Source organism: Poecilia mexicana, unplaced genomic scaffold (assembly GCF_051168715.1).
Source record: "Poecilia mexicana isolate PSO_F unplaced genomic scaffold, ASM5116871v1 scaffold_8, whole genome shotgun sequence".
Lineage (NCBI taxonomy): Eukaryota > Metazoa > Chordata > Actinopteri > Cyprinodontiformes > Poeciliidae > Poecilia > Poecilia mexicana.
This window is the reverse complement of record NW_028263377.1, coordinates 20,682,212-20,706,492: the sequence shown is the minus strand read 5'-3', so window position 1 is coordinate 20,706,492 and position 24,281 is coordinate 20,682,212. Positions and strand designations below refer to the sequence as shown.

Below are 24,281 nucleotides of genomic sequence, written 5' to 3'. Positions count from 1 at the left end.
TTATTTGAAAAATTAATTCAAACTGTTTCTTTCTGTTCCTTCTAAAAAAAAGTTCGCATTTATTAAACGAGAGAAATGAATGCAAGTTTGTTTGTATTTTGGTAAAAGGTCAACTCTCAATTGTCGATCTGTAGGACTATTTTCATCTGACGGCTTCACAAACTCGACTTTTGTTTGAAGTTGCCAAAATTTATATGGTGCCTAAAACAGGTACAGGGGCTTTACTTTCAAAATAAAAGATTAAATGTCAGTTAGAAAAACATGAACCAGTATTATCAATATACAAACCAAAAAGAAAAACACTTAACTAACGGGTTTCTCAAATATCAGAGAAATTAATTTGGTAACGATGAATTTAAAGCTACTAAATACAAATTAGGTAATATAGACACTTTTAATTTGAAAATCCAAGAGGAAGCGTTTTTTTTTTTTCAAAGCGAGAACTCTATGCGGAGGGTTCCTTAAGGCCGACGCCTTTAACGTTGGTAACGGTGAGTTGATGAACTATTTTATTCCTCTACAGTTCAGTAACTTATCCGTGTTATCATTTCTTCGACTTTTATTTTTATTGTTGTCCTATGTTGGCACTGTGTTGTTTTTCTAATACATGACTTTACGACAAATAACCAAAACTACAGTGGCTAAAGATGTTTTGTAAAATGGCGGAGAGACGGCTAGAAGGAAGTTATGGTTTCCAATATACGTCCTCAGCATACATATAAGATATCTCCCAAATAAATGTATAATTTTCGTTAAATGCTCAAGCTTTTGAAGTTATATTAGTATGATGAAAGATGTTGCTGTTTAAGCTCCATAACGTTTGTGTGAGCAGTTTTGATAGCCTCACGCCCATCAAGCGGATGTTTCTGATTAAACAGCTGCTGTCCTGCTTCCAGAGCTGCGCGCAGTTTTCAATTCTGACGACAATAATATAGATTGAAAACATTAGAAGTGCTATAGAAAATGATGAATTTATAAATGTTGATATTGTGAATAAAGGAAGGTTATTTTGAAATATTTGAAATCCTTTATATTGCTTTTTTTCACGTATGTTGCATTAGCTAAATAGCTCACGTAAAACTAAATCTACGTACATATTTTCTTTCAACGATAATGACATGCCTAACTTCTAATGTCAAGTTTATTTTTTTGAGGTATTCTTTTGTATTATTTTTGCTGTTTTCTAATTTTTATATATACCAAGTATTTTTTAAATATAAATTATTCCTAAACCTGCATTCTTCCAGAGTTCATGAGTCCCACAACTTTACTGTGGTTCTAAATAAAGCCTTATACAGTTGCACATAAATTCTTTTTTTATCATGATTTAAAGAACACAACTCAATCTTATTTGTACAACTGTGGATTATTGCTGTATTATTTTAGTTTGTTTAGTTGAAATAAAAAAGTACTCTGCAAATACAAACTTGTAACAATTACTTCAGACTGTAGGAATCCTTCACCCAGTGATTAGAAGTATTGTAATATAACAAGATGATTGCTTTAAAATTGCAGATACAGGTAGCTGTAATTAATACATTTTATGAAAAAATGTATATATTTTTACATATTTGTTAACACTAATGACAGTATGGTATGAAAAAATGGAGGTCCTCTGCCTTCTCCTAGTGCTAATTAGAAATAACAAGTCAGAGCCAGGAGGTGGGTCTGAGTGCTGTCAATCACCTCATGCCCCTTACTCTCTGTTATGCTCAGGCTAGTTAACATGGCAACCACTAACGGTGGATAAATGGTTTTCCTGTACTGTAAGTTTTTTTTTCTTCTCTCTGCCATAAGCACATTGAGCAACATGTACATGAGGTTGATTGACAGTGCTAAATCTTTATCAGAAGCACTTGGGTTACTTTAGATACAAATACATTTGTAAGAAGAGGAAACAGAAAAACATTCAAGAACTTCCAAATGTGATGAAATAGAAAAGGAAATCAAAAACATTAAGGACAAAGCAAAGAGAGAAGTTATTTACAGAGTATTAGCTGGTTGGTGATAATGGCTTATAGCATGCGTTTTGACTCTTATGTTGTCACTTTGCAATCTCCATATAAAACCTTTAAAGATCTGCCAGAATCAGATCATAATTTTATGAAACGGCAATGTCAAGAAACTTTAGAAGTTTTCTATATTGCTGAATTGTTTCTTATCAGCACATCATGCAACTCAAAAAAATTTTTTTTTCTTGGTACGTGGCGTGCAGCCGAGCCTAGCGGTATTGTGAATTTCCTGTGTGCTGTAGTGGTTTTGATGTGAGTAAGTTGTTTTGCTGCTTAAAAGGAAAGAAAGTGAGATTGTGTCGGAGAGATAGAAGCAGACAGCTCATATGCTCACTCCAAATTTTAGATGCTGCTGACAATTTCCTGAACCGGACATGTAGAATTAAAGTCAAATATATCAATGTAATGTAATGTTTTTTTGCTTTTTTTCCCAGAGTAGAGAGTTTATTTTTTATTTGCGCATAATGCAAAATGTATGGTGGTGAGGCATGACGAGTCGCAGATTCAGTAGCTGCAACTTCAGGTTACTTGAAAGGTCAAAAATCTCTTCACATTTCAGGATGTCAACGATGAGTCAGAAACTCATCCCAACTCATGAGTCAGATGCAGATGTGACATTTATACAGTGCTTTGTATTTACTTAGCAAACAACTCGTTTGTCCTAACTCTGCTTTTTGTTCAAACTTAGTATTTTTACTTTGCAATTGTAATGTGCGTGCTTATTTTCTGTGTGATTTTAAAATCTTATATAATGGCCACTATGAATAGATGAAAGCTGGCATTCTGCTTATGCCACAGTTAATTCTTCACCAGAGCTGTTATCAAGCATGTCCTCCTGTAATCCTTTGTAGTTGGAGGATAGATGGAGCTGTATTGGAGTAACTAGGAGAAGGAGGGGGGATATGGGGAACTGGAGAGCATTTCCCATAAGTCATGTTAGCCAGCTCCTCCCATATTTGGCTGGCTGCCAGCATCAAACAGAGCTGGGTAAGAGACACAGCACAGGCTGAGCTTTGAGAAGACCATGAAGGATAAGAAAGGCAAACAAAGCAGTTAGTTAATGCCGTTGAGGTTATGCTGAGCAGATACCAGAGAGAGGTTGGTAGCACTCTGCTTCGTGCATACTGAGAGGAGTTGTTTTTGTAGTTGTGTTTATTACTTCTTTTTTTTTTTTTTCTTTTTTTTTCAATTTCCTTTCTGTGTCATCGGGGTGTGGTGGTGCAGCGATGGTATACGGAAGTAGCATTTTAACCACATTGTTCTAAAAGATCTTGCAGTGCATGAAGTCGCAGCAAAGGTAATACTCAAAATTTAGTCACTGAATTGAAGTTAGGCTTCAAAGTTTTGTTGGGATGTTGGGTAGTTTAGTTGTAGGTATGCGTTTGTGCTGTTTAAGGTGTCCTAATGAAATTCTAAAAATAACAAATACGTAGGTGGTTCTGTTTGTTTGAATCAAGATTTTAGTGTTAATCCTTTTGATCAGGGAATTCAATGATGCAACAAGCTGCAACTGTGCCTTCTCAACTCATTTTCAGCAGGGCTCTGATGAACATCCTTGGTTCATGTAAAACATACATTTGAACCCAAAACCGAGCTGAAGGGGTCCAACAAAGTTTTATTCAGCATAAAACTTTGTTGGTAATTTATCTTTGCTGTGTCTTACCTAACATGCTTCGTTTGACTGAAAGTGAGCGCTTGGTTTTAATGAAACTGTTGCAACTGTCAAAACAAGGCCAGGGTTTAGTTTCCTGTATCGTCTACCCACTGCAGAGTTTCAGTTTAACTTGATTTTCAAGTCAAGCTTTTTTTTTCTTTTCTTTTGAGCTTGGACTCTACAGTCCAATATGTTGACCTTTAGAAGAGCTATAAAAAAAATGTTTGCCCAGTTGCTGACGTGAGACACCTCTGCTCTTTTGTCTCAACGGTTTTATGAGATTTTCTGCGTCATTGCAGCTGCTGGTTCATTATTGAAGTTGTTTTTGTTCTAAAACCAAATGGTAAGAGCTGATAAAACCAGTTAATTGATAGAATTAAAAATATATTTATTTGATTGTTCTTTTTTCCCTCCTTTTTATTAAATTTCCATAAAACTGACCTCTAATAAAAACCTTTCTAAAACATTTCAAAGACATTGGTATTTGTATTGGAATTACACATTGATGGTGGCAGAAAGCATGTGAAAGTACAGAAATACTGCAAATCCATTTTGTGGCACTGAGATCAGAAGTCACTTTTTGTATGAAAAACTATTTCCAGTCCAATTTACAATAATTAAAGCATTACATCAAACTGCAAACTAAATGTGTTTTTAGAACCTCAGGTTATCAAAAAGGTCTAAACAAAATAATGAGCGTACAGTGTATTAATCTATCTTTACATTTTAAGAAGTTTATTTAACTGTCCAAAACTAACGTGACTTATTGCTCTCCCTTTCCAGATCTATCAGATGACATGGCGGTGAGGCAGAGGCTTTTCAATTCAACCGCTCCATTCTCTGGTTCCCCCAAAACTGAGCTGAAGGGGTCCTATCCGCCCAGCTCCTGCAAGGAGCAGGAGGCGGAAGAGGAGGAAGATGATGGGAAGGACAGCAAACTGAGCTACACACAAGAAACAGGATGGATTCCAAGTCCACACATGAAAAAAGTCCTGACACATGGAACTGCCGAGCAAGTGGGAGAAATGCCAATAAAGATCTCTACCATCATTGCTCAAGCTGAATGTAAATATTTTTGACTTATTTACTAGGAAATAATGTTTCTACTGACTCAGCACTATTTAACACCAACATGTCTTTTAGGTGAAACTCAGGATTCCCAGGAATTCAGTCCCTCTTGTTCTGAAAGATATGTTGCCTTCCCAAATTGTTTGACCAGGTATCTCATTAAGTTTCACGGCTCTCCTTAAAGTTATCCACTTGCATTTATTGATGTACTGAAATTAATGAAAACATCCCAAATTTGCTTAGCCTTCCCTCAGAACAAAACCATGTAGCACGCCCAACTTCAGCCTTGTTCCAAAAGCCACATGTCACACAGGAAAAGAGCCAAAGAAGGCAAAAGAGCAAAGGAAAGAGAAGAAAGCAGGGGAAGGGGAAGGAGAAGCAGCGACGGAGACATCGAACGCTCTCTGGAGTCCCTGAACAAGAGAGTGGCCTGATCCAGGTGAGACGTTTGTCTGTTTTTATCCAGACATTTATTAGCATAGCACTTCCTGATATCAACTGGATTTAGAGGGTATCAGAATAAGACGCTCTTATACCAGCAGTGTTTTCTGATCATCGTAACCTTTAATTAGGTCTTATTTAAAGAAAACAAGAATTAATTATAATCTAGCATTGATTGAATATATTGACATGAAAACACTTTGCACTTTTTATGTTACTGAATAGGTTCAGTAGGTTTACACTTCCTGCCCTCAGTAGGAATGTTACCAAGCTTGTAATTTTTTTTCTAAGACTTGGTTGTTTCTATGCTTTATTTTGTACACTGGAAGGGATTTGAAAGGATGAATTGTCACATTTTCTGGAAGTCATAATTTCAGCCTATTAATATCCTTTTCCATGAAGCTCCCCAAATGAAATCCTGAACGTTGCCTCGCATGTCCTTGAATTTTCAGCCTCTAAGCATGTAAACATTATTATTATTATATGTAAACTGTTATTTTTTGGTTATCTTCTGTAGGAGGAGTTCTCTGGAGGACTAAGCAGCTTTAGCACATCTCGCTGTAGCAGCGTTGAAAGCCTTTTGGACCAAGACTATGGCGATCTTTTCTACAACAGACAGATCTACCTGACTCTGACTGGCTCAAGCTGCGCTCCTCTGAACTGGCCTCACCCAGGCTTTAACCTCTCCAGCTTCCCGGCGGATGAGCAGGACATCAGCTCAGACTCCTTCAGCAGTGTGGGAGACTGCTCTCTCGCCCTTGCGGGTCTCCGAGACGTAGTCAGCCTGGCAGACCCTTGCTATGCGGGGCCATTTTTCAAAGATGTGGAGTGCGAAGCTAGGGCGAATGAAGATGAGCTTTCAGCAGCTGATTCAGAGTGCAATGAAGGACTCATCTTCAACAGTGATGTATGTTTTGTTCTTTCTTTTACATGTTTCAGAAGTTGTTCATGTAAAATTAACATGTCTTTTTCTTTAAAGAAAATCCAACCTGTGGACTTTGAATATAAGGAGGGGAGGGAGTACATCCTCTCACATTTTATCAAAGAAGGTTCCTACGGCGAGGTTCACAGTGCTCAGGATGTCAACACAGGACACAGATTTGCAGCCAAAAAGGTGAACTACCTTTTTTTTTGCCAACATTTTTGTCCCCACTGTCTGATTTTAAACACTGACATGTAGGATTTCATTCTGTATCTCCATATTGTTTTAACACAGATTGCCTTGAAGAAATTCAGCAGTGAGGAGGTGGGTGCGTGGAGTACCCTCCGATCTCCTCGTATCACTGAGCTCTTTGGAGTAGTCAGAGAGGGACCAAATGTTGTCCTTTTAATGGAGGAAAAATCAGGTAAATAAACTTTGCTTTTTTTTTTCTTCTTTTTTACAAAACACATTTTGTTGAGACTAAAGTAGAGACAGTTGAAATTCAACTGTACTCAAATAGTGTATAATTTGTATCAGGTTGTATAAGGTGAGGATTTTGCAATGTCTTAAATGACCATTAACACTCCTTCAGCTCCAGCTTTTCAAACTCATAAATCTTTATTAGAAAACTTTAAACTTTATAATCTAGCTTTTACACAAGATTTTATCTGTTATGTCCAGGCTCCCTGGGTCAGCTGATAATGAAGCGTGGCCGACTTCCAGAGGATTTAAGTCTTCACTACCAGTCTCAGGTTTTAGCAGCCCTGGAATACCTGATAAAGAAGAAAGTGGCACATTTGGATATTAAAGGTGTGTATTTGAACAAGTCTGATCTGAATTATGCTAAAGCTAAAATGTTAATAACGATTAATGAACTTAAACACTATCTTTATTTTATGTACTCTTTAAATCAGATGATTAATATTGGTGTGTTAATGTAATTTGAACACTCTCTTCATAGTATGTAGTGGAAAATATATAGAGAAAGTAAGAAACATTTTGACTTAGTTTTCCTCTGAAGAATTTGTGTCTTTGTTTAGTTGTTGTGTGGAACATGAGTGTCATAGTTACAGTCTAGATTTGATCTTGAGGCACCTGTGTGCTGCTGACGGGCTGGGAATTTCCCACAGCGTGAGTCACAGCCACTCTTCAGTAACGGCGCATGTGCAGACAAGAAAGAAAAGAACTAAGCAGAAGAGGCATGGGGGGATGGGTAGAGGAGCAGGAAGCAGTCAACGAGACAAGTTGGGTAAAAAAAAAAGTACAAGTATAGAAAGCGAGACAAGTAGAGAAGGAACAGTGCAAGTATAGAAAGAAGGTCGAATAAAAGGAGGAAACAGAAAAACAGAAGGAGAACTCTAAAGGAGGAAGTGCAACAAACGAAGCACAGCCGAACAGCAGAAAAAAAAACATGTTTTATTTTGAAGCTTAGGCGCCACCTGGTGTTCAGGATACTTTAAAAGAAATAACAGCAATTGTAGCCTCAATATTGATTCCACGTTTAAGAGCTAATTTCAGATTTTGCCCTGCCGACTGTTTCATGTCCCGTCAGAGGCTGTAGTTTGGACTATTTTATCCAAAACAAAGATTAATATGTCTGCCTGGTTCTCACAGCTGACAATGTGTTGCTGTCAGAAGATGGGAGAGACACTTTCCTGTGTGACTTTGGACATGCAGAGAAACTCGACAACCAGGGCCAGAGCCTCAGTACGTCCAGAGGTAAGCATGGTGAAGCTTTAGCTAACCAGCTTTGTGATGTGTAACTCATCTAATTTTGTGTGTATTTACTGTTTTCCTTCTTTAAATCAGATCTGAAGGGAACAGAGACCCACATGGCCCCTGAGATTGTAAAAGGAGAACCCCGTGGAGCCAAAGCAGATGTGTGGAGCAGCTGCTGCATGTTGCTCCACATGCTGAACGGGTGTCAGCCATGGACAAGATACTACACCTGTAGACTCTACCTGAAGGTGCTGCTCACAGTCACACAGACAGTATCGCTATTTATCTGGTTATTCATATCAAAGTTTAACGAAATTCTCCTTTTCTAATGTACACAGATTGCAAACGAGCCTCCGCCGGTCAGAGAGATCCCACCTGACTGCAGCCCTCTCACGGCTGAAGTTTTAAAGGCTGGACTCCAGAAGGATCCAGTCAAGAGATCATCAGCTTCTCAGCTCAAAGAAAAAACCGATAGAGCTCTGAAAGAAGGTGAAGTGATTATTTAGTGTATTTTATTTCCTGCTAGCTGTGTTTAAGCCATTTAGGTGACACTAGTATGCTGCTGTGGTCAAAAATCCTACTGATAGGAATCCAATAACCTCATAGTTTATTAGATCCCTTTGATTGCAAATAAACATAGGTGACGTAGCTCTTAAATGCCCAACTTAAGCACTTGAGAGCTACTATCCCTCAAATTTTAGATGCATCCTTTCTCTTACACATGAATTAAATGAATGCTCATTACCACATCTTTTCGGTGCTGAGCCATATGATTCAGGTGTTGGAGAAGCGACGCATCCAAAGGTCAGGAGTGGAGTTGGACGCTACTGGAATAAAAGCTTTCATTAGTCCTGATTAGTTTGCACATTGCCATTCTTAGCCACCTCAACAGTGTTTTCCAGGATGTTTGGAACTTAGGAGAATAAAACCAAACTAAATTAGTTTATTACTCCTATTTAGTACATGTGTCATGATTTAAGCTTATATCTAATCTCCAAATAGGTAATCGGAGAGTTTACTAAGTGATGTAATCGTTTTTTTCTCTGCAGTTGGAGGATTAACCAGTTCAGTCCAGGGACCCTACACAGAGCCTCTATATGTCCCAAACAAACCTCCTGATGACCTCTGCCCCGTTTATAGCAGTGGTGAGTTTGAGGATGAGGAGGAACACAAGAAATCTGCAGATAAAATAATAACAGACCCAAGAACAAAAAACAAAGCTGCTGAGAAAGACTTGGAGACCAGCTTCAATGAGCCAAAGCGGGAGTCATGGAACGCTCCGCAGATGCTCGTCTCTGAGCCAAACTTCAAGAGAAACAACAAGATCACCACTGTGCCTGAACTTGAGCTTCGCAAACTGGAGCGAGGTGAGTTTTTATCCGGTGATATGGTTGTTGTCATGTGTCTGATTCCATGTCTAATCTCTGCTCCTGCTCTTTGCCTCTCTTGTGTTCAGACTTCTACCTGAGCAGTCTGTCCCAGCTTCCTTCTGCTGAGATGCAGGAGCAGCTCCTGTCTTGTATTAACAGTGACCATTATTGCAACAGGGAACTATGGGACAAGAAGGTAATTGAAATTAGAGAAACCCACATTGTTCAAATTTAACATCAGAGTTAATAAAATAATAACAATAATGTCAGTAATGTCTTGTGTACACTTTTAAAACCTCTAAGCAGCCATAATGTGATTTACTCTGTTAAACTTTAATAAATAGTACCGTCCGAAGGAAAAGCCTTAATGTAGCCGTTAAAGACTCTTAGAAACGAATAGTGTTCCATTTTGTAGGTTTCAACTATCTGTTTAACTGAATTACTTTTATTCCTCCCAGGACTCTGGTCGCTGGTCCCTGAGCCCCGGAGATGAATACAGCTCTGGTTTCTTCTCCTACAACAGCCAACCAGATGTACAGGTCTTCAGTTTAGATTTGCTTGGTCAAACACCACCTTGCTGTTTTGAAGGTGAGCTAAAGCCCAGAAATATCTCTCCTTCCTCCAAGTCATCCTGTAGGACAAAAGGAAACATGTCTGCGTTTTGTTTTTGGCGCAGGGGTGGATGTCTGCATCAGAGACTTCAGCCGGGAAAAAATTCAGATCAGAGAGAAACGTCGGGTTAAGATTGGCCACATCGCCACTGGCATCAGTGATCAGGTTAGACTGGGCAGCTCTCACACACTTCAGTGAGACAAAAAAGTGAAAGAAAGTGCTAAATATTTGTTGCTGTTCTAGATTTCAGAGCGGGTGTTCACCCTGGAGACGCAGAACGGCCAGCAGATCAGTCACGACGAGGAGGTGCTGGAGTCTGGTCTTGAACTCCGCTGTGTTCCTGCTCCAGACTTCAGCTCCGCTTGGAGGTGGAGGATCAAGGACGGAGTGTTAGAGATGAGCAAGAATCCTCATCTCTGTTCTACCACTGAAATGCAGCTGATTCACTCTGTCTTGAACTGATTTGATTTTCACCATCCAATGCTGTTTTAATCAGTGCTTTAAAAATAGTGAATGTTTTAGCAAAAGTGTCTGATGTTTCAATTGCTTTTATTGGAGCGTTGTTTTGTAGCATTGTGTCTTATGTTTACATTTCGCTTTTTGTTACATGTACTTGGAGGCAACAAACGCGCCTAATCATGTACAACGTCTCAACATTTGTTTTCGTTTTTAAAGCCAGCTTCTGGCTCCATCCCTTTGGGTATTAAGTCTGTTCAGTTTTATTGTTTACAATGAAAAACGTGTTCAACATCTTGTGAAAGTTTAGGCACACTTAATTAGTGTAAAAAGACAAACATGCTTTTAAAATATGTATTATTTCTTTTGGTTTTTCTGAAAAATTGGAACTGTCAGAGCTGTTTTATCTTCTGAATTGTCAATTATGACCTTTGCATGTTAAAATGTTTGTCGTTCATTCCAGAAAGTCAAACTCATTCATTTCACACTGTGAAATATTTCAAGCCTTCATTTCTTACTTTGGTGATTATGGTTTACTGATAATAAAAATCCCAAATTCTATGTTCGAATATTTGAGTATTACATAAGATCAATAAAAGGATATCTTAAAAATAAATGTTTTCCATTTCTATACACTTAAATACTTGGTTAGGACTCTTTTGCTATGAATTACTTCATCAATGTAGTGTGGCATGGAGGGGATCAGACTATGATTCTGCTGATGTTTAATGGAAGCCCAGGTTGCTTTGAATCATTGGGTGTGGCGTCTCGTATTCCTTTTGAAAATGTTGACTGTGTTTTCGTACTCATTTGCTATGGTGACATGACGAAAAGCAAAATGTCACAGGCTTATCTTGAATAAGAGTAATCAAGTGTGAATAAAATATTAACCAAACTGCTGCCAGCTTTCCCAAAAGCGGAAAATATATGAAAATATATTTTAATTCAGCTGAACATGAGCCGTTGCATTTTTTTATGCTAAGATTTCATTTTGGGCTCAAAATCAATTTTAATCTGTACCACCAGATGGCAGCACTTTTAACCATTTAAAGAACGTAGCTGAATTCAACATTTTTTTTCTTGAAGACTGCATCACTATGGAAGCCCATGTTAAAAAAATCTCATTCATTATAATGAGTCACTATATTGAGATACTGTATTATTTGAGATTTTTTTAATCACAGTGGCACATTGCTGCTGGTAGAGTACCATTTATAGTTGTTTTTTCCAACTAAAATAAATAAGATTGGGAGCCATACATGGTTAAATCACACAAAATATTGATTATAGTTGATATAAACATTTCAGGTAGAAGTAGTTGTAACATACTGACATGTTTAAAGATGGAAAAAAAATGTTTTTCAGAAAGTTTTGGGAGGTAGACATTGTTTTGTTCTGTGTTAAATTTATAAAGGACATCTTAAGGGTGAAAGGTGAACAGTTTCCTATGAGAGGCCCCATGGGCAAAACCTTAGAAACTGTCTTACACATACTATCAAACAATCAAACTTTCTCACATTCACTGTCAAACTCTCTAACATTCACGATCAAACTCTTACATTTCATTACAAAGGCGCATTTCCGGTTTATGTTTGATTCATGTTTCTCTCCTGCGGCTTTAAAAATGTAAAACTTCGTGTTAATTGATTTGCTAAAGGAAATCATGTATCTGAAAATAAATTAAAACATATTATATGGGCAAAAAACATTATGTGGGCAAAAAATTCTGTAGAGGTAGCACATATGTGCAACATGTGCGCTTTTATTTTGAAAAGAGAGCGCCATAACTTGTGCTGTAGCGCACATTAAAATCGAGTGCAGGCTGGCTTTACTGCCATTTCCGAAGAGGCGGCTAGCTTTATCCCACTGATAGATGGGTTTTCGATGCTGGCTGTCGGCTTCTAAACACTTCTGATAATGCTGACATTACTGTAGGAGCGCTAACGATGGCATTTAAAATATTAGTTGCCTCTGTGAGTCGCTGACGCTAAGCTATTTTTCTGTCCGTGAAAACCCGCCTACTCCTGCCTGGGGTCCAATCAGAAACTGAAATTTTAAGTTAACTTCCGTTGATAGTACGTGTAAGAGAGTTTGACTGTGAATGTGAGAGTTTGATAGTGAATGTAAGAGAGTTTGATAGTGAATGTAAGAGAGTTTGATAGTGAATGTAAGAGAGTTTGACTGTGAATGTAAGAGAGTTTGATAGTGAATGTAAGAGAGTTTGACTGTGAATGTAAGAGAGTTTGATAGTGAATGTAAGAGAGTTTGCTTCCCTCCCACTTACTTGAGAAATACTACTTCCTTGTATGAGCATACAGAAAATAGGGCCTGCCTTGGGTTGAATCTCAGTACAATACCCCATATGGTAACACTTTATTTGAAGGGCTGTGCATAAGACTGACATGACACTGTCATAAACATGACATAACATCTGTCATGAACATAAAGAAGTCTTTATGAATGTTTATGACAGTTGTCATGAAGTGTCATTCTGTAAATAATGACACTTTTAATGCAAAGTTGCTCTAAAAGTTCCATTGAAAGTCCATTAAAAGTGCCAACTTTGCATGATTTTGTAAATTATAATTTAACGCAAAGTTGTTCATGACAGATGTTATGTCATGTTTATGACAGTGTCATGTCAGTCTTATGCACACCCCTTCAAGTAAAATGTTACCAATTAAACTAAGCACTACAGGCAAAAGTTTGTCTATCAGAAAAAAATGAGTTTGTTTAAATAAAATTGAACCCTCTGTAGAGCTAAAGGTTTTGCTGCAAACGCTTTTCCCCTAAATGTAATAAAGTATTTTCGGAGGACATGCGAGTAGGAATATAAAAAAAATACACCAACATTATATCAAAAAACATCTCTAAAAAATGTTAACGTTTTACATGACTTGGCTATTTCATAATAGCACTTCATCTGAACAATGCACACAAGTAGCCATAGGAAGTGTTTTAAAAGATTTATTTTCCTTATCACAACATAACAAGTCACTGCAAAAAAGTTTTCAGGGGACCTTGAGACAATTTCCGCCCGTACAAATATGATAGAAAAGGTGAAAACTCATATCAAAGTGGTTTCATCGTAAAAAAGCAAACACCAAGGCACTGATGAACAAGGAAAACGTATAAAAAGCCTTGCGCTGCATGACCTTGCAGCAGTTTCAATAACTGTTGCAAAAATACAGTACTCTGAACGTATCAAAAGTGAGGTAAGCAGCCCACTGCTTTCTGTGTATGCAGCACAACTTCTTTCATATGTCAAAGCAACTGCTGACTCGCGACACATGGCTCTTTTATAAAACAGATTGTTTTGTGTGTGTTTTTTTCTTTATTATAGGAGTCACAGTTGCAGTGATATTCCGAACACCCAAAACAGCAACAAATTTACTCAAGAATTTTCAGTGATCCTAACAGTAACAATTCGGTAAGGTTGTGTTTCTTTTAAACGATAAGATGAGTATTTTCTAAATGTAAACAAACTTCGAACACAACCAACTGATTAGACACCCTCCGTTAGTCCCTGAAATAGTTAGACACTTTGGATTCCTGGTTGGACGGGGAGACAACTGGGCTTGTTTTAATCTATTGCTTAAACTCCATGTTCAGATTAGTTCATCTATTAATTGTTTTAAAAAAATGTCATTATCTTGTCTCAATGTGACCATCTAATATGTCCATACCCGCCAGTTTGTTGAAAATTTCCGTCAGGGGGACTACTCACAATAACATATTAATGGAGATGGGCTAGCATACAGACATGATGATGATGATGATAACGAAAAAAGAAAGTAAGAAAGAAAGAGCACTACAACTAAAATAACAGAGAACCCACTCCATCCAGCTGAACTTTTAGTTTTAGGTTTAAGAAACATAGTGCAGTGACTTTGTACCAAGTAAAAAATAAATTATTTAAAGTTCCTTCTTTGTTCAAGTCTGAAATCCTCCCTATCTTTCTGATTTTGCGCATCATGCACATCTCTCCTCCTCAGCGGCTTAACGATCACAGGGTACAACAGCGCTTCCAGTCCAGCTCTCAGTTTCACAGGAATTGTGTACGAGTTCCTCTAGCTCAACTTTTTGTTTTGTTTTCTTTTTAACTCTGCCTTGACTTGTTTCCGTTGGCCCTTTGATCATCTTGTTTCTGCTCCTGTTCCTTCAGTCGTAGCTCTCCCCGTCTTTCTCCTCCCTGCTCCTAGAGCGGCTTTCACATCTTGCGCATGACTAAAGCAGTGGTAAGAACACCGGCCAGGAAAACCCCCAACGTCTGCCAAGTGGGAGTGCCGAAGTAGGAACGAATTCCCTCCTGAAAAAAAAAAAAAAAAAAAGACAAAGTTTTAAACCACAACAATTATTTACACTATATTTTGCTTATTGAATTTTTTTTGTTTGTTTCAAAAGACTCCAAAGTTTGGGGAACTATTCAAATTATTCATACAAGTCTGGATCTATACTTGCAAAGATTCTCAGAGAAATCCGATCTTAGCTTAAAAATTCTTAAGCCTAACGTAACTGTAACACACCATCAGCATTTTGTTACGTTAGGAGATCCATTAAGGCCTACAAACTTTGATCGCATAGAGGTAAAATACTAAGAAAAATCTTGGAATTGCACAAATTCTACACATTTTCCTAAAATGACATCACAAGAAGCTACTTTTACTCTTAGGATTCCTGGTGAGTTTTACACAGTGATTATACAGTGATTCTTGAGAATAGGGACAAAACAGGTCCTATGGATAAAGCATGAAATTTGAATAAAATATACACAAAATATATTTTTTTCAAATATCTAACTAAACTAACCTGGGTCATGTGAGCACAACAATGTATATTTTTCTTTTTTTTGCTGAATATTTTTTTATTTTAAACATTGTAGTCGGTGGATGATGCCTGTAAAAGCCCTTGTCCAGGAGCAGAACTCAACACATTCTTATAGTTTAAAACAATTAAAGAAATACTAAAATTATATATTATGACAATTAAGTATAAGTAGTCATATAAATAATTATAAAAGTATCGATAAATTGAATTAAAAATAATTTTTAGATATTTTCCAACTCCGTTGAAATTTGTCCTTAGTTTTTGTCAACACCGTCAGAAATGAAAAGAATGTAAAAAAATCAGGCATTATTGGGGGGCACCAGAACTTCTGAGGACCCCATGACGTTGTCTTTTCTCTTCCTTTGCTAGGAGGGCCAGTTAGCTCCGGTTAGCTTAAGTTATTCTTTAGTTTTTTCTTCTGTTTTATTCCTAAGTTGTTTGTCACAACCATGATGTGTCAACTCCATAACTGACAATTTACAAAACTTTAATGAAATTTTGCGAAATAAAAGCTTAATTTTGGTATAATGTAAAGATTTCATGGACCTGACGAGCTACAATATGGCCTCCTTCAGAATAACATCATATAAATTGAGGTAGTTTGGCATTTCGTCAACTCCGTCAGATGTCAACTCCGTCAGAGTTTTTCTGACTCTTTCAGTGAAATTGTTGTCAAATCTCACTTAATTGTGCAACTAATTCATTTTAATGTATTTTACATGAATTGCATTACTTCACATGTACCAAGTTTTTCATTTTATTCACTAGTTTGTCACCACCTTCAGTTCTGTGTCAACTCCGTCATGCACTGTCAACTCCATCAGATGGACTTTTTCTTGTTTTTTGTTTTAAATAATATTTATTTTATTTCTTGAGAAGCATTTGTCTGTAAATTGAGTAAAAATATCACTAATGGGGTATTTTAAAAATAATTTTAGATTTATTTTTGTCAGATGGTGATGACAAAGTTCTGGGTCAGGTCGATTAAAAATGTAATTTTTTTTTAAAAATTCGCAACTGGGAGCCTGTACCTTAGCATCTTCATATTTTCTAAACATTATTTGTCATATTTGCATACATAAGGTTGAGAAATAATTAAAAAAAAAAATATGGGAAAATTAAAACCCATTTTGTCCCTATTCTCAAGAATCACTGAGTACTGTTTGTAATCACAATCAGAAGTAATTAATGGTTCCTTACCCAGCCGCCTTGCTCTCTTATCCAGTTGATCACGTGGTCCCGGAGGTAGTCTATTGTCCAGTTAATTATTGTTCTGATGATATCAGGAATTTTGGTTATAAGGGCCTTGAAAATGGATGGGAGGAAAAAAAAAACCACTTTATTATTCAGTAATAATCCCAAACAGAGGAACAGCAGAGGAGCTTTCACATACTTTTATGACGAGTCGACAGGCGAAGTAAAAGAGCGCAACCACTCGGCCCCAGTTGAATCTACCATCAGAAAAGATCTGATAGGCAACTTTCATGAAGACGTCTTTTGACGGGCTCAGGGCGGAGTCGTTTATCATCCTAGAGAAAACATTATTTTCTGAGTCAATTTGTGAGTGAGGGCAAGTGCAGACAGAATAAACATTTACAAATTTTGTGTTGGAATTTAGAGAGTTCATCTACTTTTGTAGCTCCATGTTTCCATCCAGCTCGTCTCCGATCTGCTGAAGGCACTGAGCGAGCTTCTTGTGATTTGGGTCACACAGCTCCTGTGCGCCGAGCTGCTCTCTGGTCACTACGGCATCACCGTCTACGTGCCGCCGAATCCGCTCGAAAATGAAGCTACTCGGGCAAAACAGAAAAAAAAAAGTTTGATCTGCAGTCCAGGACACTTTGACACAGAATTGATAACACAATGATATGTTACAAAGCCACTAAAATAAAAAGCAGTTTGATCAGCAGTGGCTCTAATGCAACAGGATGTGTACAAGCCAGGTATAATCACTTTAAAATAATCTCCCACCCAAATAAACCACTATAGATTAATCTTTTTCTTTTTTTCTTTTTTTTTTCAAAATCTCTTTCTCTTACTGTTTATTCAATGTCACATGCTGTTCTTATTTTTTTTCTTTAATTATGTAAAGCCCCTTGAAATGCCTTGCTGCTGAAATGTGCTATACAAATAAAATTGGATTGATTGATAGACCTTGAACAAAAACAATGCTTCAAAAGAAGCTCAAAAGTTAGTCTAAAGCTGAAAAAGTACAATCTCAAAAAAAGTACAAGTGTGTTTTTTTTTTAAATTTATCCCAACTCCAATCCTAAATAAAATCCAACATTAAAAAGTAAATCATATTGGGCTTGTCACATTTTGACTTTCTATTAGAGAATAATATATAAAAAACATATATATCAAAAATTAATCACACTTATGAATATAATTACAGCAGTTTGGTTAAAATATGTTAAACATATGCTAAGACTGTAATTACAGACTAATGTTACAAATTTTTAAAGTGCTTTTTATTAATTATGCTGATTAGAATCTTCTGTCTGAACACGCTGTACCCAGCATTCACGTTATTGTTGTTGTTTTTTTCTTCTTGAGAAGCTGAAACCGGTTTGATGAGCCTTAGGGTATGTTTAAGTCAGAGTGTCCTACACATAACTCAGGCGTGTCTTGAAAAAGTTGACATAAGTTCTATCAATAAAACCAATTGTGTTCATATACGATGCCGTCTTTAAAATTCTTTTGTCATTAGACACTCAGTAACATGAGTTGCCTGGAGAGACAGAAATACATTCTTCCGCTGTATTTTACCAAAGGCGAAAGAGTTTCAGGCAAAAAACCTCATTATATTGGGCGTCCAATGTTCATAGTAAAAAAATAAATAGTAGCAGGCAGAAAACATTGAATACCATCAATAAAAGAAATGGCAAGATCAATAAATAGTCAGGACGGTTGAGTTGACGACAGTAGCATCTCCACACGGTGGACCTGCTCTATTAACTGAGCCATCCAGGGCCCAGATTAAAATGGTAATATCAACTTGAAGACAGTAATACAAGCCACCGTAATGCGCAACAGGACAAATACAAGTCGTAGTAATCACATCTATTTACAGTGTAACAGGAGAAAACGAAAAGTCAGATGCGACGTTGACTTACTCCTTCAACAACACAGCACCGACTTCCACAATCTGATCAGATGAATTTCCTGAGAAACAAAGGTCAGGATGAGTCACATCATTCAAATGTTGATGCACCAGCGCCAAAGCGAAACTCACGCTAAATTCATCTCAAATTAAACACCAACAGCTTGTTTACTCCTACTCTTCATTATTTTTCCGCTTTTCGGCTTCGAAATAAATATTTCAGATGAGACTTCCAGAGCACCATAGCATCACGTTAAACCCCAGGAGTCAGGTTTAGCTAAATCATTTCAACATTTTCTTTTCATATTCAAAATAGTCTAGCTTCCTGGTGAATATTGTGGGTTTTTAGGCGTGAAGAGAAGAATACAAACGAATATCCAAATATCAATGTTTTGAGGTTAGTCTCTAAAAAGCACAAAAAAACTCTACAGCATCAGTGCTAAGACTTAGCGGTTTTGCTAAGCTAACATCAGTTCAAGCAACGGTGTTTTTTTTGTTGTTTTTTTTCGCGACAGTTCGATAAACTTGGAACTAAAAAATCCGATGTAAACCGCTAATCTGGAAGGTCTTCTACCCCTACAAAACATTTAGGAACACTGTCACAGCTTATACGAATAAAAAAAACATAGTAGATGCAAGCCAATACCTTGGTCACCTCCACCTCCTTCTGCCATTTTGCTTCTATGTCTCCCCGGCTCCTACTTCCGCACAGTCATGTGACCACATCTTTTTTTTTCTCTCCTCTGCTCCTCCTTGATGCTGATGTGACCATGATGGACAGAACTGAGGTTAGTCAGTCACTCTGTCATGATCATCTAAACAGTAGTTACTATAAACATAAACACAATGTTTTCATGCGAAATGACTCAATCTGTATCACAACTAACAATGTTGATGGTGGCCAAACAAGTATGACTTTAATTTCAAAACGTATTCATCACCGTTTTAACCATATGAAATAAAATCTACATCTACATAGTTGCAGTGTCCTCACCCTTGCAGTCGAACCACAATTTGACTTGACATTACATTTTCTTTGTTTAGTACCAACCTGCTGTCAACCATAGAAAACCCGATTAACCAGATTTAAACTGTACTGGTATGATTTATTTGTTGTTTTCTTCTTTTCTTTTATTTTTATATCATTCAGTTGCAGCCAAAGATTGCAAAGAGGTTCAAAATAATTTTGGGATTTGGTGAGAAAGATTTGACAAGAACTGCCTTTCTGTGTTTTTACTTATCACTACGCCATGAATTATTGCAGTGGAGATTAGTCAGAGGTGTTACTTAGGGTAACATGTAGCATTATGAGTTTAAAGTGTACTGTATAGAAAATTATATGAATATGGCATTATTATTAGAAATTGAAGTGAATTTGTACTGAACTGAATGCTAATATGACCAATTCATAAAGTGTCATAATTCAGCTCTACTTAAAGAAAACTGAGTGGAACTGAAGTCCAATTAAATGTGTTGGATATAATGATTAAAGGAATATTTAACAAAGTCTTGTATTTTTTTTAAATTGAGGTAAAAGGTGATTTTTTTTAAGCCATCTGGTAATTTCTTATCAAAACATTCAATGTGTAAATTCATTTAAATGAGCAAGGATATATGATATTTTAATTGTCCATAATAAATATTCGCATTAATAAAACTCTGTTTTTTAAATTTATGTTAAAGTATTGTGCTTCATTTTCTTGTAGAAGGTCGTCCGCATTGATTATCCTTTATTTGACAATATTTTTCAACATTGTGAGGCCACTTTTAAAAGTAGATGTTATCTTATAGGGTGAAAATAATTCTGGACGGCTGGCGTCAAAACAGTAACTTGAGATGGTTATTGGTGTTTTCATTTCTTCCCGTCCGTGTCTAACATCTTGATAAGATCGCTCTTTCCAGTCTGTCGCACATGAAGTGAGCTTTTTTTCTTCTTAGGTTGTCTTGAAAGTCTGGACTAACTTGAGAAGCTAAAGATATTCTCATTAAAACATTTGTCCTTACAAACCAGCAAAATCAAGCATACTGCACTTCCTTCAATTTAAGCCCAAAGTAAAACTAGGTGACTTTTCCATATGGAAAAGTTAAAATTTACCATAAAATGGTGGCTTGCACTTTACAAAAACAGCACATTGGAGTCAAGAGTAAACCTTAGCTGAAACATTTGATTAAGGTTTGAAATCTTGAAAGAGATAAGGAGTTCAGAGATAGAATTGGTTCAATGTATAAATGTAATATTAACAATAAAAAAACAGTTTAATTAAGAGTCTTTACAGAAGCTTTCACATTCTTTTGCCCAATTTAAACGATTTTTTCCCCCCTTAAAATTTGTAATAATCAAATAAGCACTTAAATAATCTGGAATTAATGTTGAATCAATGCAAAAAAGTTAAAGCAACCTTATAAAGGTTTAAGAATGACAGAGTTCATAGTGATGGATGCACATGACAAAAGGAGTATTTAAAAAGGAGGCATTTATTTTTTGCATTTCAACTTATGATGTGAACGTGAGGCATTTTTCAGCCTTACAAACAGAAAATGTTGAAACCTTGGAATACAACTGTTCTTATAAAAAAAAACAGAAGGCACTGGCTTTATAATATTACAGCATTTCTATTAGTCAGATATAAAGTGCTCAGAACTTGTCAGAAAATAGATTGAACATATGCCAGAAGTTTAACACAACTTCTTTCAATGGTCACATTAAAAATTAGTCCATGACACTCAAAAAACACATGATGAACAAACCCCAATGTCCCAGAAATCGAGTAAATACATGTAGACAACAATGCATGAAAACTCAGTGTGATGATTGCATGTCATTCAATTAAAGCTTATGCTTTAAATATACCTTTTACATTTTGAAATACAGTTCACCAAAGTACTTCAGACTGAGAGCACTTGTGGTTATCAGAGCTTATGATGTGCAAAAAGGCATATTCTAACAGTAATGTAGGTTCTACAAATTGCTTTTCAGACATTTGTTTTATTCAAACAATCAGTGCTTCACATGGTACTAACTGCATTTTAATATTGTAGATGTGTTGTTAGAAACTGTCCTTCAGACAACCTATTAAAATAGACAAATAAATAAGGGTGTCAGAAGATAACATCTTTCAAGAGTAATATATTTATATAATTAGCCAAATGCTTAACTCATAGACTGACAAGGTGTAACCGACAGCACATTTTAAATAAAGTGTCCACAAACTTGGAAGTGGATAGTAGTGCCTGTTCCACAAAATATGAACTGACAGTATGTTGGGTATGGATAGTTTCTGAAACAAATTGGAAAAAAAAAAATTCAGTTCTAGGCACTTGGAAAATGTAGTAAGTACCAAAAGTGCAAATAAATGTAAATAAATTTTCAACATGTTATGACATCTACTGAAACTCTGCTTTTTCAGCTAAAAATTATTCAGTTCACTTTTTGTTTTTTCTAAAATCCCCTGATTTTGTGTATGTAAACAGGAACACTTCTAGTCCAACTCACAATCTCACACTCGAACGGGAGATCAGGAATCCTTCCCTGTATACGAGATCCTCTTGTTTGACTCGACTTGCAGACGCCCATTATCTTCTCGTTCAACTGTTGCATCGTTCTTCCGTTTGCGCCTCACGGACGCCTCACATTGTGGGTGATGAAAAGGGTGGTGAGAACGCCAGCCAGAAAAATTGCCACCGTTTGCCACGTGGGAGTGCCAATGTAAGAGTAAATCCCCTCCTGAAAATATACATATGAATATTACTAACCTTCTTTTTATGACCAAAGCTCAACAACCAGCTGACAACGTCCTCAAACACGATTTGTTAGTGAGTTTCTTACCCAGCCACCTTGATCTCGTATCCAGTTGACAACCGTATTCCGGAAATAATCTACGGTCCAGTTGATTATGTTTTTTATCATGTCAAAAATGTTGTCTTCGTATGCCTGGAGAGACGTGTGGAAAGTGTGTAATTGAATTTATATATTTCAATTTAATTGAATAAACCTGTTACCTACTTGAGCACAAGTTAAACTTGCTTCCTAAAATAAGAATGATCAAATACTTCTAAAATTAAAAAGCTCAAAGTTGATCAAATATGAAAATACTTTTAACACTAATGTGTATGGCTGCAATAATTCCCTAAGAAGAAACCAAGTGCTTCACTTACCTTCAAAACAAATAGGCAGGTAAAGGAAAATACTGTAACCACCCTGCCCCAGTTGATTTCACCGTCTGAAAAGATCCCGAGGACAACTTTGATGTAGTTCTCTAATGAGGGACGCATTGTTTGATCTTTCATTGCACTATAGGGAGGTGGGGGGGATGAAATCCATATTTGGTTAAGGGAAAGACAATTAATTCTACAACTTATATTTTTCAAAATCCACTTTTGTGCTTAAATTAGAGCTGCAACCCTACCAGAAAGGTAAGCTCACCTTTGTACATCTCCATCCACTTGATCTCCAACAGCCTGGAGACACCGAGAGATTTTTTGCATCTGTGGGGTATTGAGCTGCGGTGTGTCCAGTACTTTCCGAATCATTTCAGCATTACCCAGTGAACGTCTTTCGATCTGCTTCCAGATGAAACTAAAAGGAGGACGAGGTGGGTGTAGATCAGGCAAACAGAATGAGACACATTGCCAAGAAAGTAGCCAGTTTGTGAAGTTGTTCAAAAAATAATTAAAGTAGCTGTGTACAATCATGTCATATATCTACATGACCAGGATAACAATATTGTTGATATGGGCTTATGGCATATTAGAATCTGTTCAATAATCACTTAAAGTTGTTTTCCTTATAAAAAAAAATGTAAACAGCCACAGCAACACCTAGATTAGAGCATAAAGAAAAGTCCCAGCTAGTTAATAAGGACAGAAAAATGTCCTCCTGGCAGTTTCCTTCATCAGTTGAAGGTGCCAATCTGTCTACCTCGCAATAACAGACATTACTGGAATTGGAAACTGAAACTGAACTGATCTGAAGAGAGAGAAGGTACCACCTGACTATAAATCACACTAAATGAAAAATAATACCATCAAACTTAAGGGAACACAACCCACAGAGAAATAATGACTTAATATTTTGGTAAGACGTAATTTGAAACACTAGAACATTGATTCTGCACATCCATTTCTTTTATATGTAATCATGAACAGTTCAGTAGTGATACTTACTTCTTTAACAACACAATTAGCTGTTTCACTATGGTATCTTTAAAAGATCCTAAAAGACAAGAATCAGACAAGAGTTACATAATCGAAATGACGATATGGCTAAGTTGAAAATGAAACAGTTTACTTATTTTTTAAAAAGTTATAAAAAGCCATTTTATACATTTGTCTTTATTTGTTTAAACACCCTTAACATATAGCAGAACACCCGCGGGCCATTTTCCATTATATTTTCCGGGTGTGACAGTTAAGGGTTTTTAATTTTAGTATCATAATATTTGTAAAGTTGCCCGCAACTCCCGTAGGGTACACAAACCGCTAAACATAAGAAAGTTATCTTAAATATATCACACTGTTAGGAATGTTGTTACAAGTTGTATTTTCGAATAACCTGTGTCTTGATCGTCTCCTTTTCCTCCCGAAGCCATGTTGTTTTCTAACATTTCCGCATATAAGTTTGACCTTTTCATTTCTCATCCAAGTACAGCTGATTTATGACATCGCGTCTATGTCGTGAAAACTCGCGAGATCTAAAACCGGGCATGTTTACTACTAGTATTGCAAATTTCATCAAGAAGGTAGTTCAAAAATGCTTATGTGATAAAAATACAGTGCAATTAACAAATAACAGAGGCAGAATAAAGACAAATATAATTTAAATGTTCAAATCCAGACACAATTAAGCCGTTTTCAGTTAAAAGCATCTCTTAAAAAATTGGGTGTTTATAGTCTTGAATTAGAAGACTGAATATTGATTCTCTATGTATTGTTTGTTTCTCATTCTGGGGATGCAGAGAAGACTTGAACCAAAAGAAGTAAGGCCTGGATAAAGTTAAAAGGAATGTGTTTGAAATTCTCTGTAATAGCCTTTCCTGCAGAGAGGTTTTTTTTTTTTTTTTTTTTTTTTTTTTTTTTTTTTTTTCAAAAAGCTTGAATA

The 24,281-nt window shown here is 36.5% G+C and overlaps 3 protein-coding genes across 6 annotated transcripts; 1 reads left to right on the top strand and 2 right to left on the bottom strand.

The window, feature by feature from the left end:
- Positions 1-426: 426 nt before the first annotated feature.
- Positions 427-10,870, top strand: map3k14a (mitogen-activated protein kinase kinase kinase 14a). 3 transcript variants are annotated; one of them, XM_014999251.2, is made up of 16 exons: positions 427-491; positions 4,450-4,731; positions 4,810-4,885; positions 4,978-5,173; positions 5,693-6,082; positions 6,155-6,289; positions 6,392-6,521; positions 6,779-6,907; positions 7,712-7,816; positions 7,907-8,064; positions 8,155-8,305; positions 8,866-9,183; positions 9,273-9,382; positions 9,645-9,774; positions 9,863-9,963; positions 10,042-10,870. In XM_014999251.2, the coding sequence occupies exons 2-16, from the start codon at positions 4,464-4,466 to the stop codon at positions 10,258-10,260; spliced, it is 2,616 nt and encodes an 871-aa protein (XP_014854737.2). In that variant the 5' UTR covers positions 427-491; positions 4,450-4,463; the 3' UTR covers positions 10,261-10,870. The 3 variants fall into 3 exon arrangements, with proteins under 3 accessions (XP_014854737.2, XP_014854739.2, XP_014854740.2); XM_014999253.2 differs by lacking the exon at positions 427-491 and adding an exon at positions 2,970-3,110; XM_014999254.2 differs by lacking the exon at positions 427-491 and adding an exon at positions 3,168-3,309.
- Positions 10,871-13,205: 2,335 nt separating this feature from the next.
- Positions 13,206-18,893, bottom strand: LOC106925142 (apoptosis regulator BAX-like). The gene is made up of 6 exons (XM_014999257.2): positions 18,831-18,893; positions 18,198-18,246; positions 16,713-16,871; positions 16,475-16,610; positions 16,282-16,386; positions 13,206-14,563 (listed from the first exon to the last, which is right to left on the bottom strand). The coding sequence occupies exons 1-6, from the start codon at positions 18,856-18,858 to the stop codon at positions 14,465-14,467; spliced, it is 576 nt and encodes a 191-aa protein (XP_014854743.1). The 5' UTR covers positions 18,859-18,893; the 3' UTR covers positions 13,206-14,464.
- Positions 18,894-20,641: 1,748 nt separating this feature from the next.
- Positions 20,642-23,845, bottom strand: LOC106925143 (apoptosis regulator BAX-like). 2 transcript variants are annotated; one of them, XR_015763898.1, is made up of 7 exons: positions 23,736-23,845; positions 23,348-23,396; positions 22,608-22,760; positions 22,340-22,475; positions 22,011-22,115; positions 21,678-21,908; positions 20,642-21,462 (listed from the first exon to the last, which is right to left on the bottom strand). XR_015763898.1 is itself a non-coding variant. In XM_014999258.2 (6 exons), the coding sequence occupies exons 1-6, from the start codon at positions 23,812-23,814 to the stop codon at positions 21,801-21,803; spliced, it is 630 nt and encodes a 209-aa protein (XP_014854744.1). In that variant the 5' UTR covers positions 23,815-23,845; the 3' UTR covers positions 20,642-21,800. The 2 variants fall into 2 exon arrangements, 1 of the variants encoding a protein (XP_014854744.1); XM_014999258.2 differs by having other exon boundaries at positions 20,642-21,908.
- Positions 23,846-24,281: the final 436 nt, after the last annotated feature.